General features: G+C 48.0%; 1 protein-coding gene across 3 annotated transcripts in view; it reads right to left on the bottom strand.

Annotated features, from left to right (window-relative positions):
• Positions 1-14,955, bottom strand: part of GRID1 (glutamate ionotropic receptor delta type subunit 1) — a 629,200-nt gene that overhangs the window by 485,588 nt on the left and 128,657 nt on the right. For all 3 annotated transcript variants that reach the window (XM_031461023.2, XM_031461022.2, XM_031461024.2), the window contains exon 3: positions 11,030-11,314. In XM_031461023.2, the coding sequence (XP_031316883.2) occupies positions 11,030-11,314 (285 nt within the window). The remainder of the gene's footprint in view (positions 1-11,029; positions 11,315-14,955) is intronic.

Below are 14,955 nucleotides of genomic sequence, written 5' to 3'. Positions count from 1 at the left end.
CCGTTCCTAAGCTTCTCACTAGACAGGAGAATTCCCATGGGAAGGCAAGCCTTGTTGGCACAGCACACACCTTGCATCAGAAGCGGGGAAGCCTGCTGTGTACTGGATGAATCAACCACTCGGATGCCCACGGCCTGGCCGCCTGAGACTTGGGATGCAGCCCCCACCCACCCTTCCCACTGACACTCCCACCGCTTCCAGCTCTCAGCATAAGCTGCTGGCCCTCCAGACCTTCCTTCTCTGGCACATGTCACGCTATTTCACACTCTGATGTCTTACACACAGGTTTCTCTTTCCTGAAATGTCCCTCCTCCCTCTGCTGCCCAACGAAGCATTACTTGCTCCCAGATAATTAAAAACCTACTGCTTCCCAAGGCAGAGCTGGGGAGGGAAGGAGGTTTAGACTTCAGGGCTCCAAGATCACGGGAGAGCACTTGCAGCGCTGTCCTGGGTCCTGAAGAGGAGTCAGAAAAATGAGAAGTTCTCTGGGACCACAGGGAACTCAGTCGCTCTCAGATCCATCGTTTCGTTTCAACCTTCCAAAGGCCCTCTGAGGTAGGCGGTTTTATTATCCCAACTACCAAAATGAGAAAAACCAAGGATGAGAAAGACACGTCAAAGGGCCCAGAGATAATCTAGAAAAAGGCTGAAGCAGGAACAGAATCCAAGTTCTCCAACATGCTCACCCACAAAAACCTCAGCAGCCCCTACTGCCCTCACACTGTGATATAAACATTTAATTTGTGTTTATTCCTTCTGGAAAACTATGGGGCGAACTTTCTCAAGGGCTGGGCCCATCTGAACTCTCATCATGCCCTGCCCCTGGATACACAAGTGCTCCCTCTACACTTGCTCAGGAGGAACGTGGAGACAGAAACTCAGCAGGTGGAACACACTGGTTTGCTGGTGGGAGCAGAGGAGGGCGGGGCTTTGCCTGATCTTTGGACATCATAGAAATCACAGATTACTGTTGCAATTAGGAGTCTCATAACTAACATTGTAAATCAACTACACTGCAATAAAAATTTAAAAAAAATAAAATTAAGTCAGCCTGCTTGAAATTAAAAAAAAAAAGAATCTCATATAAAAAAACAAATGCTTCCTGAAATGACAAATAGGATATGACATGCCCCCAAATAGAGATGCATTGACTCATACATCAAATAGTTATTGCGCACCTGCTATGTTCCAGGTGCTGTTAGCAACGCCGGGCATGCAGCATCACTTAACAAAAGACACAAAACCTCTGCTTATGTGAAACTCACACTCACTGAGGGAAGACAAACAGCAAAAAATAAGTAAGAGGCAGTAAATGCAATAAAAAGAAAACAAGGTAGGGAAGGGGGACGAGGGTGTCAAGAGGAAGAGGAGTTCCATTTTTTTGGTGCGTTGGTGAGCGAAGGAAGGCTCTTGGGGCAGAGGGAACTGAAGCAAAGCCCTGAAGGTGAGGAAGCAGCCTACAGATGTCTGCAGGAAGAGTGTCCCAGTAGAGGGAACAGCCAGCGCAAAGGTTCCAAGGCCAGATGGCAACTGGCATGTTCACAGAGCAGCAAAGAGTTGGAGGGGGTGCAGATGGGATAGGGGAAGGGAGGGGGTGACATGGGCAAGGCGTGGACACCAGCTGCAAGGACCACAGCTGTTACCCCAGTGCAGAGTGGAAAGTTCCAGTGGCTACAACAGACTTTCAAATTTATACCTGAGGTCCCGCACAACGCTTCACAGGGAAATATCTTAGGGTGCTCCCCAAACCTTTTTGTTTCCTGTGACTCTCAAGGAGAAGTGTGTTCCTAAAACTGTTTCAGAGGTGCTTTTTAAACATAACTTAAACAAGATCCATGGGCTTCCCTCCCCTAGGCTCCAGCTGCTGAGCAACAAGGAAAGGAACCCACTTCTCAGGCTTCCAAAAAGGCTTCTTCAGAGCTACATTGCATCTGCTGAGATCCCTTCACAAGAATCCAAGGAAAACTTGTAAAGCATAAGGCTCCCAACCTGCTATAGTGCTGAGCACGTACTTCGCCAAGATCCGCTAGTGGCCTAGGAAGGAGCATTGTGATACCCATCTTATAGATCAGGAAAACCAAGTCTCACCTAGGATGCAGTAGGCAATGGAGTAGGGACTTAAATGTAATTCTCTTCTGACTCTGGAGTCTGTGCTCACAACTACCTGAATGCTGCCTTTCAAGGAGGTGCCAGGCATCGCCTGGCACAGGAATGGGAGCCATCTCCAGCCAGTGAGCAGACGGTCAGGGCTCTCATCTCAGCTGGAGATGGCTTCAGCCTGGGCGCCAGCCACAACTGCCAAGGGGCTTCCCTAGATCCTCCCTCCCCTGCCTTCCACTCCTCCTCACCCTGCTCCCAGTCTTCTGGACACACTGACCCTTCAGGTCCTCGAGAACACACTCCTCAAAGTAGAGGGTGCTGCAGGTGGGTTCCTGGCACAAAGCATTGCTCTCAGGCTTTCCTGAGTGCTTTAGCCAGTGCTAAAGTGACTCGACCAGGGACAAGTGAGCTATGATTTTCTCTCTTCACAGCAAAGGCAACGTTCTACACCTCGACTGGGCTGGTGGTTATACTTATGCATATGTTTGTCAAAACCCATCAAATAGTACACATCTAATGAGTGCATTTTGTTGCATGCCAATTATGCCTCAATATAGTTCATTTCAAAAAATGAAGGAGCTCTCCCAACATGGCAGGATCCTATGAGCAAAGAGCCACGCTCTCCCTGACAGGAGGGTAGGAGATGGTTCAACTGAGAAAATGAAAAAGACGTAATATTGCATTTCACTAGCAGAGTGGGGAGGGATCCCATTTGGGCCAACAGTCCTCCCAGATGCTTGCGGCCACATCTTGTGGGTGCCCTACCTGGAATTCTGGTGCTGAACAATAAAACCTGTTCCCTCCTGTGCACTCGAGGTGAGGAAGTCTGGAGAAGCGGGGTCGGGAGGAGGGGGATGTCAAGGGGGCCACCTTTGTCCTCCAAGGGGGCACTGATGCACAGCATGAGACGAGGGAAGTATGGAAGGTCTGGCCAAGTTCTTGCTGCGGCAACTCCCAAGGACCCCAGCCGCACAGCGGGCTGTGTGTGGAAGCCAGGCAGCTTCGTCTCCCTGTCCTTCATCCACGCCTGCATCAGGCATCGCCTCGCATCCCCAGACACATCGTGGAATCTGACGGAAGGCTGAGGGAACTTCAGAGCTGATGAACTTTAATCTTCTAGCGAATGCTACAATTAACGTGCCCTGAAGTACAGCTGCTTTGTAATTAGATCGAAGAACAAAACCCGAAACACTTATTCCAGTAAAGTTATTGTCAAACTTCTTGGTAGGTTTCCTAGCAATTAAACTCACTTACTCATTTCATCTGGAAAAGGTATTTATTACTTCAGTTTAAACTAATGCCATAATGATACGATGTGTGTTATTAATGAGAATGCTCACCATCACAGCTCAGTCTGGTTTCCCATGCCGGGGGCCAGAAAGGAGACATTGTTGGCTTGAAGCATTAGTTAAAATAGCATTTGTCCTAATAATTCTCTTTTTTTCTGGAAAGTTTCACATCAGGAGGACCCAGCCCTGTCACCAGGGAGGCCTGGAGTGTCCCCTGCAGATGAGAGAGCTGACCCTGAGATCTCTCTGTTTCTGCAAGCACCAAGAACACAACCAAGATAAGTTCAGGGCCACAGAACAAGCCACAGCAGAGACGCACCAGTGCAGAGGCTAAGGGAGAATGGGAGCAAAGCGGACACTACTGGACACGGTTCCTGAGCAAGGAAGTCCTACTGCCCTTAGCACATGCCAGGCACTGTGCTAAGCCCTGGGCACGTATTAACACATTTAATCCACATATCAGGTACACCTGGCAGGGATGATTATTTTATCCCCATTTTACAAATGAGGAAACAGTTGCACAGAGAAGTTAAGTGACTTGCCCAGTGTCACACAGCTATAGAGGCAGAGTCAACCCAGGCAGCCTGCTCCCGAGTCCATGCCCCTAACCACTCTACTCCAGGGTACTCCTGAGCCAGAGTGGAGGGGCAAACAGCCAAAGCTCTTGTGCTAAGACTCTGCCGAGCCCTGTGCCCACACCCAGCCCTGGGAGGGATGAATGCTGACTGCTGCCACTGCCGGTTCCCAAGTGTGATTTGTTATTATCATAGAGACTACTTGCCATGTGCCAGGAACTCTGCAGGGTTTTACCCTGCAGCTCAGAAAAGACCATCCCTGTTCCTTAGATGAGGAAGCAGAAGCTCAGAGAAGTCAGCATGGGTGGTAAGTAGGAGGGAAGGATGAAAACTCACATTTCCTTTTTTATTTACTTACTTCTTTCTTTGCTCTTGACACAAAACTTAAGAGGTATTTAGAAATCTGCAGTGAAAAATATATCTCCATCCTTGTCCCAAGTCATTGTGCCTCCCTCCCTAGCACAGCGCTTCCTTAGGTCTGTGTGTGTGTACTCAAATACACACACATGAGCTGGCTTTTACACAGAGCAATACTCATGTCACTGTTCTCACTTTGCTTTCGTGAGCTAACAGTACCGTGTGTTGGAACTACGGCCTCTTAGTACATGAAGAACCACAATTTTCCATTAAATGTATGTATCATAATATGTGTAACCAATCTGCTAAGGGAGGAACATTTAAGTTGTTGGCAATGTCTGCTGTTACCAACAATGCTACGGTAAGTCCTTATGCATCAAGAAAAGAGTCTACCTGCAGTGTTTGCTCCCCACAGCTTTGCCATGAAGACCGTGAGGCTGTGAGCAGAGCTGTGACACCTGGGCTTTGGGAATCAGACCTGGCCAACCCCCTACTCACCAGCCATATGGCCTGGAACAAGTCCCTTTAATTCTCTGAGCCATAATTTTCTTGTCTGTAAAACAAGGATAGCATGAACTCATCTCGAAGGGTTGCCGTATTAATGATGAAGTGAGCTGGTGCAGTTAAGGCGCTTACACAGTGCCCAGCTCAGAGTGAGGGCTGGAGAAACGTGAGCTGTTTCTCACTGACATCTGGACTACCTGGCTCATCTGGGAAGTTCAAGTCCTGACTCTGCCTTGGACTCTGGGTCTGGGGTTTGTCCTCAGATCACAGTTCTTCTTTGTGCATCAGTTTCTTTCCTTTTGTAGGTGGTCAATGACTCTGGACACAGGCAAAAGGGCCCTCTGGAGATGAAGACCCCAAATGTGTCCTCAGGTCTCTTGCCTGGGCGTAAAGAACAGGACCTAAAGGCACCACCTGAGGTAGCAAGGTATGGCTCCCAAAGACTTCTGGGGGTTCTGAGATCATCAGTGAGGCCTCTAAGGCCTGCCTGGCCCATAGCTCCAGCCACACCCATGGCCACTGCCCACAATCCAACCATATGCTCTTTCTCCTCTGCATTGCCCCCAGGCCTTCCAGCATGTTTTGCCTTCTGCCTGGGACACTCTTCCTACCCTCCTCCCCGCAGTGCCCTTCGCTGATCTATCTCCTACTAGACCTTTAGACTCTTGCTTACATGCCACCTCCTCCAGGAAGCCCTCCCTAACCACCATGCCACAACCTGTGCAATCACCACCAAGAGTAAGATCAGCCCAGAGGCCACAGCAGAGCGGAGCAGTATCAGGGAGGAATGTCAGGCAACTGGGTGCAGACAAAGATGGTCTAGCATCAGGATCCATGTGCACGCAGTGCCACAACCTAGGCTGCGGACACCCAGGAAGAAGGACAACATCTGCTCTCAGGACAGAGTGAGATTTCAGCATAAGACTGTCTTTATGTCATCTGGATAGGGTAGGGCCTCTTAAATGTGACAGGAAATAGAGCTATGTGTCTAAAAGATGAATAAATTTGACAACAATACAATACAGAATTACTGTGAATTAAGACAAATCACTCAAAGAAGATATTTAACCTACCTAACTTACAAAAGAAAAGGCTCAATCTTAAAAATAGGCAAAAAAATTAATAACTATAAACAGGTGTTTCATAAGCGAGCAAACAAAAATAATGTATAAATATATGAAAAGATGCTCAACCTCCTTCACTTTTTATCATGGCAACGTAAATTAAAATCAGAGTAAGACACCATTCCTCGTGAAAATCTTAAAAGTAAAAACAATACCAGGTGTTGGTGAGGTTGGGGAGTTTCGAGAACTCTTGTACACTGCAGATAGCAGTCAAGATAGGTAGTAATGCTTTGGAAAACAGTTTGGAATAAACTAATAAAGTGAAACATGCAAAGACCCAATAGTCCAGCAATTCTGCTCCTTGAGAGAGACCCTCAAAAACTTCTTGCACACAAACACAGAAAGACAAGAATCTTCTTATCAGCATCATTTGTAATAGCAAAAACCTGGGAACAACTCAAATGCCCACAGTGACAAAATGGATAATACATCAGGTGATGACTTCGCAGGAATAAAAATGATTGAGTACACCCACCGGCATCAAATGAACAGATCTCAAAGACCTAATGTTGAATGAAAAAAACCATCACCAAGGTGTACAGAAGTGTAACTCCACATATTTAAGGTTCACCAAGAGGCCAAGCCAAGCAATAGGTATTTTAGGATCCATACTTATATGATAAACTATAAAGAAAAGCAAGAACTGGTTATAACACCACCAAGGTAGTGGTTATGACCCCTCAGTAGGGGAGGACATAATAGGATTAGGACACATAAGGGCTCCTTTACATGTTTTAAACTGGTTTGGGTTCACGGGAGTTCACTTTACTATCATTGTTTTAACTAGACATAAACATTGTAAGCATGTGTAAATTTTAAGCTTTTTAAAATAATTTGAAAACAAGTGTGGATAGAAAATGGGCGCACATTTAGAGCCCCATGCTTTTACTTCTGTGGGAACCCAGCTGCCAGCTCATCCCAGGCCTATAAGCTGGCTCAGAGGCCAAGAGGGACCACCACACCCCCGAGCCCTGGGGGTCCTGCCTTCCCATCCCAGCACGGTTCAGCTTTAACCAAGATACTCCACCCATCTGTTCCTTCATCTAAAATGAGCGTCTAGCAAAATAATTGTGCCTGGTAGGGACTCAGTGAATATTTGTTGAATGAATGAGTCAGTGATTTCTAAGAGCCCGTCATAAATATGCCCCTCATCCAAATGTGTTCACCAGGGAGAAATTGTGGCTGTAGTTTCTAGCACACCCTCCCCAGCACACACATGAATATCCCAGAATTTGAAGCGGCAAGTCAGAAAGTTCTCTCTTCTGCTCAATCCAAACTTTTGGTATTTTAATGTTACAGATTTTCTCTCCCAAATGTCAGCTTCTCTTTTATTTTTCACTTCGCTGTCACAACAAGCATACAAGTATTTTCAATGGAATTTTACCAAATGGCACATCTTGCATTTTGTAAACCACATACATACAACCTCCTCTCCCACCCCTCTGCCAAGTTCTGTCTTAGAACTTGCTTTTGCTTCTCTGGCCCTTGGCTCTTGACTCAAATTCCCAATCCTCAGGCTCCACTCAGGGCAGGACCTTCCCCTGTTTAAAGGGAGGCTGAGGGGCAAATGAGGTAGGATCAGTCCTCACCCTGCAAGGGTGAGAACTTACATATGACATTCACTAAAGTGACTGATTGCACCAATATAGGGCATGCCAAGTCCATTCCACACATCTCCTCGGCATCAACTCTACCCAGCTGGGGACAGGAGAAGAAAGCTGGAGCCAGAAAGCCCCAGATTGCAGAAATAGGACAGTGCCTTGACTAAGTGCATGAACATCAAGGTCAAAAAGAATCTATCTGAGCTTCATGCTCTTCACTTGTAAAATGTGGCAATAATCCTACCTCAGAGAGTTATAGAATGGCTTAAATAAAATAAAACATGTAAAGATACTTGCAGATCAACATCAAAAAAAAAAAAGTCACTATATCCCCCAAACCACTTCTGTTCAACTTTGGAAGGAATGAAACAGTCTTTACACTCAATTTGCTTTTTAACTAGGCTCATCACAGCTAGTGTTGCAGTGGTAGGGTGAAGGAAGGGCCTCAAGGAATCAGGGAGACACCATCTGTTTTGGGCATTTCAGCAATGTAAACCCATCCACAGCCCTCGGACAGACGAGTGCCAACCAAGCTGAGGGAGCACCCAAATCCTTCATTCTTGGGGCTGCATCAGATACCATACCACTTTGATTCACCTAACATGTTGAAAATGGGCCAGAGGTTGGGTTGTGCATGAGGGGCATGGCCAAAACAAGTAAGAGGAGTTGGGAATGGTTAAAGGTTTACACACAATGTTTTGGGGTAGAAACCTGGTCTCAAAGGTTCTCAAATCAGGGGGCCAATGACCAGGGCAGGCAAAGACAGGAGGTCCTGCACAGATCCCTATGAAAGAACACTGGCCTCCAGAAAGTCTAAAGCCAAATGGATCAGCACCTTGGACAGAGGCAGCCAAGTGTAAGGCAGCTCAGAGAGGCTTTAATTGCCCCCACCTTACAGATCAGACTCAGCAAACAGAGCAGGTTGCTGCCAGCTTCTCCCCTGCACCATGATCCTTCTTAGAGCAATCCCAGCTCTTTCTACTGCTGAGCCCACACGCATCCTCAGAATCCTTTCCAACACAGCATTCAAGGCTTGACAAATTGCCTGCAGTGTCTACCAAAGAAAAGCCATTGGTCATCCTGTGTCTTTATAGAATCACTAATAAAGGCCAGTCTTGTTGAAAACTAACTTCAACCCCATGAAGGTAGCAAGGTCTCCATGTTAGAAAAGAAAAGCATAACGTTTGGTTTGATTGGAGGTTCTGGGTGGGAGAGGAGAGGAGAGGGGCAGGGGAGAGTATCAACAGAATGAAACATCTGTTTCCTAGCTCACCTCCCCGACCTCAGAGGTAAAGACTATGCAGTGCCCTTGTATATCTCCATTTTCTTGTGCAAAAACTTGTTTGAAAAGTCTATGTCCTCATAAATGAATTGGTTCATTCACACAGTGACAATTTCTTAGGGCCTACTCTGTGTTGGCCACCATGCTCAGCAGCAGGGACGCAGCAGGGACACAGCAGTGAACAGCCCATGGCCTGCTCTCCTGGAGCTCACAGTCTGAGTAGGAGTAAGTGTCCATCAAGGATCAGCCCTTGGAGTGTATTGGAACAAGCTGAGAGCAGGCTGAGGGAAGGAGATGCGTGTCTATGAGAGCATGTAACCAAGGAACCAGCTTCGTGGGAGAGGGAGGAGTCTGCAGACAAGTGGAGATCAGGGTGTCCTTCCTGGGGGACTGGATCTTAGAGCCAAGGGGAGAAAGCAATGTAATAAGAAGAAAACAGTGAGTCTAAGCAAGTGCCATCAGGCGTCATTCAGTCTGCAAGAATAACAGGAGCCCAGATGGGGTGGGCAGGCTGTAAGCTGATACCTGCCTCCTATGGCTGAGGTTCCCCTCAAAGCCACCTCAAGGCCTTAGGAGGAGCCAAGGCTTGAAGAGTTTCTATACATCAGAGAAGAAGGGCAGCAAAAGAGCCAGGAGAAGAGAGGTGGGAAGGGCCTGCAGACACCGGACCACAGCACCCCTCCAGCCCTGGCAGTGTCTACACCTCCCCAAGGGACCCAGCCTCAGAGCCCCCCCAAAGTCGGGGTTGAGCCCCTGGGGTTCTCAGGGGCAGGTTGGGCCCCTGAGAGATGCTGTGAGACAATCTCCAACTCCTTCCCAGGGCCAGGGGTTGGATGGGGGTGGGAGAGAGAGGCCAGGTCCTGGACAGAGTCCAGTTCAGTTGCCCAGAGCCTCCAGCCTCCCTTGTCCCCATCACCACCTCGTCTTTATTTGAGCACAGTGACTGTTTGCTTTTTCAGTGCCTCCTGGAAGACTCCAAACAGCATATTTGCTCGAGAGCTGAGGACAGCCTTCCCACCTTAGGGACGCAGAGTGTTTAGGCAAATGCAAACATATGCTGGTTTCTCTTCTTAGTCGCATTCTTGGCAAAGGAATTCTTTCTCCAAGAGAGAAAAACGGGACTTTCGAGAGTCCACCCCATGCTATCCTGGCCCCAGCTATGTGACTGCTGACTGTCCCCAGTCCTGCACACCCTTTAAAGACATGTAATATGGGTAGCTGTGGCTATAAAAGGGTAGCATGGGGATCCTTGTGAGGGACCTGCTCTGCATCTGACTGTGGTGGTGATGAATCCACATGTGACAAACTGTGGATTCACACACCCAAGTGCATGAAAGCTGGTGAATATGAATACGGCCTATGGACAAGGTCAAATCCTGCTTAGGATATGGAATGACAGTTAGGCAAGGTGTTGGGGCACACAGGATCTCTGCATTACTTCTCATAATTGCATGTGAATCTCAATTATCTCATAACATGGAAACTATTTTATTTTGGGACCAGAATTGATGTTTTCACAGAGCAACTGTAAGAAAACCTGAAGCAATTCCTTCAAAGTCCATTTTTCTGGTTTCCTAACAAGCAAATTATGATTTTATTTTTTCATATGGGAAGTCTTCAGAGAAGCCATGTCTAGCCATGCCCAGTGTCCCTAGACCAACACGACCCCAGCCTGGCTCCATGACATTCAGGGTGTCCCTCCCCCTGACCTTTGCCCCAGCCTGAGGCTCTGAAACTGAGAGCAGCTCAGGGCAGAGGTAGGCAAGGAGGTGGGAAGGCCAGGAGGGCATCCATTGAGAGGGGCACTCTTTGCAGAGGAAGCTTCTGGGAGGACCCATGCTGGCCAGCCTCCACCACTGCCTAGGTGCAGCTCTTCGGATCCCTGCCAGCAGTTTATTAATATTTTATTGAAAACTCTAAGATGATTCAAACTTCAGCTGACATGATAAGGAGGTGTTGCTAGGCAACTTTAGTGCCTGTCTACAGATCTGGTTTCAGAGCCCTTCCCCCACTCACGAAGCTCAAGGCTGGGCCCTACCACTCAGAGACCCACTCAGCTCAGACCACCAACTGCCGTCCACACCCAGCCCCCTCCAAAAACACTCAGCTGCCAAGGGTGATGGTCCAGCTCACACGTCTCCCAGTGCCCGGCTGTGCCCCCACCAGAGCCCCAAAGCAGCCCGTGGCCCCAACTCACCATACTCGCTATCGTAGAACATGACGAACTTCTGCCAGCGCAGCTCTGTCACCAGCCTGAGCATGACATCGTTGAGGCGCACAGGCGGTCTGGAGGCCAGTGTGTAGGCCTCGCCATCTGGGCTGGGGTTCAGGTGGCAGGCAGTACGCGGAGACCCCCCTGGGTTGCGCTGGACGAAGAGGTGTGGGATGTGCATCGCATCTGTGAGGGACTGCAGGGCATTGGCAGACGCACAGCCAGTAGACGTGACCAAGGCCAAAATCCCCTGGGTCATGAGGTCACAGGCTGGAAAGAGAGGGGAGAGAGAGGGAGGGGGTCAGCATGGGGACGATGCTGCCCTGGCTTCAATTTGTGCAGCTCATGCCAAGCAGCTCATGTCCAGGGTCCCAAGAAACGCTGCCTCCCTCTGGGGCCCAAGAACCCATGGGGGGCCAGGCCAGCGGCTCTCACAGGCACAGTCTCACTGATGCCCTTCGTGATCCTGCCAGCTAGATGTTCTTGCGTCCATTCAACAGATGGGAAAACAGAAGTCAAGAGAGGTAAAAATCACCTGTCCTAGGCTACTCAAGCAGGAAGAGTAGAACAGAGATCCAAGCCGCGTCTGCTTGAGACACCCATCAGGGCTACTGAATTAGCATCCTGTTTCCCACCTGGGCTGTGAGCCCCTTAAGAGATGTGAACTCGTTTTGTTGATCCATGTATCCCCCAAGGCCAAGCCACAGGCCAAGAATGTTCTGTGTGCTCTACAGCTGTCGGTTGAACTAAACTGATTGGGGCTGAAGGGAATGAATTACTGTGGAAAGTTGGGGAGACACCCCCGAGGACCCAGATTGTAGGCGAAAATAAAACAGAAACCCTAGGTTTTCTGGCCAAGTCCACTTGATTCACATGATAAAAATACTGGGTCAAACCCCCGATGAAGCGTTTGGTTGCAGAAGCCTAGGATTATTCAAAAGGCACTTGACAATAACAAAGGAAGATGCTCCCGCAGCCGGGGCGGTAACGTTAGGTGGAGAGGAGGAACAAGACCAGGGGCCAGCAGGTTTCCAGGGTGGCTGCACTCAGGGCTCGCCTTTTGAAGACACCCAGTAACCGTGAGTTCCAGTAACCCCTTTTAGCCACACACTTCATGCCTTTTTTGGGACATCAGACCAATTAATAGAAAGATATACCTCCCAACACTGCAACCCACTGCACCAGTTTTGAAGCAAACATTTATTAATGATGCTTTATGTGACGGCAGGAATGTGGGAAAGCAGATGCAGTTTCAAAACACAGCCTGTGAATATCAGCAGGCCATCTGCTGCCGACGGCAGACTTCTGAACAACTTTGACAATGCGGTTCTTTCGGCTGAGAGCGCTTGGGTTTATGTAATGCCTCAGACAAGGCTGGGAGAAGGAGCCGAAGAGCAGGGGCAGCAACCCGAAGGAGCAAGGTGGTGTGAGGCTGGGCAGATGTGGGCAGAGGCAGACACCTCCAGCTCGCAAACCCCGAAGGCCAGCTGCCCCCCACGCGAGGACCTTCACCTTGAACACTCTTGAGCTTCAGCAGGAAGATAAGTCAAATGCCCAAAATTCTCCCTGCTGAATCCTCAGCCTCAAAACACAAGGCAGGGGAAGGGGGCGGTTAAACAACAGGTTTTCTGAAGTCTCTCTCTCTTTTAAATTTTTTTTTATTTTATTTTATTTTTATTACTGACATATACGATTTACAATGTTGGGTAGTTTCAGGTGTACAGCAAAGTGATTCAGTTATATATATATATATAAAATATAATTATATATCTATTCTTTTATATATATAATAGAATTATATATGTTTTCTTTTATATATATTCTTTTTCAGATTCTTTTCCAGTCTAGGTTATTATAAGATACTGAATATAGTCCCCTGTGCTATACAGTAGGTCTTTTGCTGTTTACTTATTTTATATAAAGTAATGTGTATATGTTAATCCCAAACTCCTAATTTATCCCTTCCCATCTTTTCCCCTTTGGCAGCCATAGTTTGTTTTCTACATCTATGAGTCTGTTTCTGGCCTGTCTTGAAAATCACGCAGCCACCCAAAATGCTCTGGCCCCTCCTATTCAGGCTCCACACGGCCAAGTTCACTCCTGAACTGAAATCCAGTCGTGTCGTGCTGTTTAAAGCCCTCTGGTGGCTTCCAAGGGCCTTGGGCATAGAGTCAAACTCCTTAGGGCAGTCTTGCAGGCCCCTGATGCCTGCAGCCCTCACACAGCCCTGCCCACTTCGTTCCAGCCAACTGCCCACCTTTCGGCCCCTCGAACCCGTCACGTTTCCCATGGTCTCCTGTAGCTTCATATCCACTCTTGCTTGAAGACTCAGACTCTGCACCCCAGGCTGGCTTAGGACCCTTTGTCATGTGCTTCAGCTGCATCCCATAGTTCCCCCATCACCACACTGTGCACTGCCTGTGTAACTGTCTCTCCCACTGGACCTCAGGCTCCAGGGGGACAAGGGGACATGCCCATTCTGCTCCCCATCCTTTTCCAGACACACCATATGCCTGGCACACAGCAGTCCAGCAAGACGGGAAAATCACTTTGGGCATCTATCCAAACTATGAATATGGCTTGAGATCCAAAAACATTCAGAGGATACTTACTCAGAGTCTTGATATATTGCTAACGATCTAAAAGATGCAGAGAGGTGAGTAATATAAAAGGGTTCCATTTGCTTTAAAGCACATGCAGCCTCTAGAACTATGTCTGAAGATACTACAGTAACATGGGAAAGTACTTGTCATAAAAGTTATGTGCAAGTCATACAAAACTGTACGTATTTTACGGTATCAATGAAATCAAACTTAACATGCATGAAAGACCAGGAGGAAATACTGCAAAATGTTAAAGGTAGCTGCATTTTTCCTTCTTTTTTACATTTTGCTAAAAATTTCATGTTGTAAACAGGTCATTCTTTTTTACAAAAGGAAAATAATCTTCTGGGCAAGTATGAAGCTATGTAGGAGGACAGACTATTTTGTGAGACTTTTCTCTGTGCCAAACACTCCAGCGGGTACTCTATATATGAATTCCCATTACTTGCATGACATCCCTGTACAGCAGGCATCGCTGTGTCTATTTTCCAGATAATAAGATGTGAGGCTGCACAACAGATAAGGGCTGGACTGAGACGCCTTCCAGTCTAAAAATGCTTCCGAGAGTTGACGAAGGGACAAAACCAGGACACGACATGTTACGCTCACCAGGATTACAACTAGGTAGAAAGCATGCTTTTGAAAAAGGCAAGAGAAAACACCAAAGGCCAAGGTCTGGGATGGCGAATGGATTTTTCTATCTTCTCTTGTACCTGTTCTCTTTAATGTTAATACATTGCATTCACGCCTTTAAAAAGTCATCTGATGAAATACACTGTATAGCACTGGAGTGTAAGGTTGTCCAGGAACTCCAGACCTCAGTCGCAGCCAGGATGCCCGCGAGAGCTCTCAGTGCACCATCATTGGGTCTCGGCTCCCTGTGGTCCACCCCACCTGGCTCCCTCCCACCTGACTTCTGAAGGCAAGCCCCATCCCCACTTCATATATGCTGGGTTCTGACATTGCTGAACCTCTCTGGGCCTCAGTTTCCCCATCTGGGCACACATCCCACTGCTGACCATGGATGGACTGGTTTCCTCCCTCCGGGGTATTTCATACATACACTCAGCATCCCACTAAGCGCAAATCCCTGCGCTGAGCACTGGAGAGGCAAAGGGCAGGATGAACACACACCCCAAATGAGGAGCTTAGGATCCACCTAAAAGACAGACCCCCACAACTCAGCCTGGGAGGAAGGTAAGAGGAAGCTCTCTGGGATCCAGAAGAGGGTGAACTCATGTAGGGTGAGCATCAGGGGCTCAAAGCAAGAGAAGGATTTAGATCAAGAGAGACGGGGGGCAGTGCAAG

The sequence above is a fragment of the Camelus dromedarius genome, chromosome 8, assembly GCF_036321535.1.
Source record: "Camelus dromedarius isolate mCamDro1 chromosome 8, mCamDro1.pat, whole genome shotgun sequence".
Lineage (NCBI taxonomy): Eukaryota > Metazoa > Chordata > Mammalia > Artiodactyla > Camelidae > Camelus > Camelus dromedarius.
Note: the sequence above shows the minus strand (reverse complement) of the source record. Positions and strands in the feature narration are given on the sequence as shown.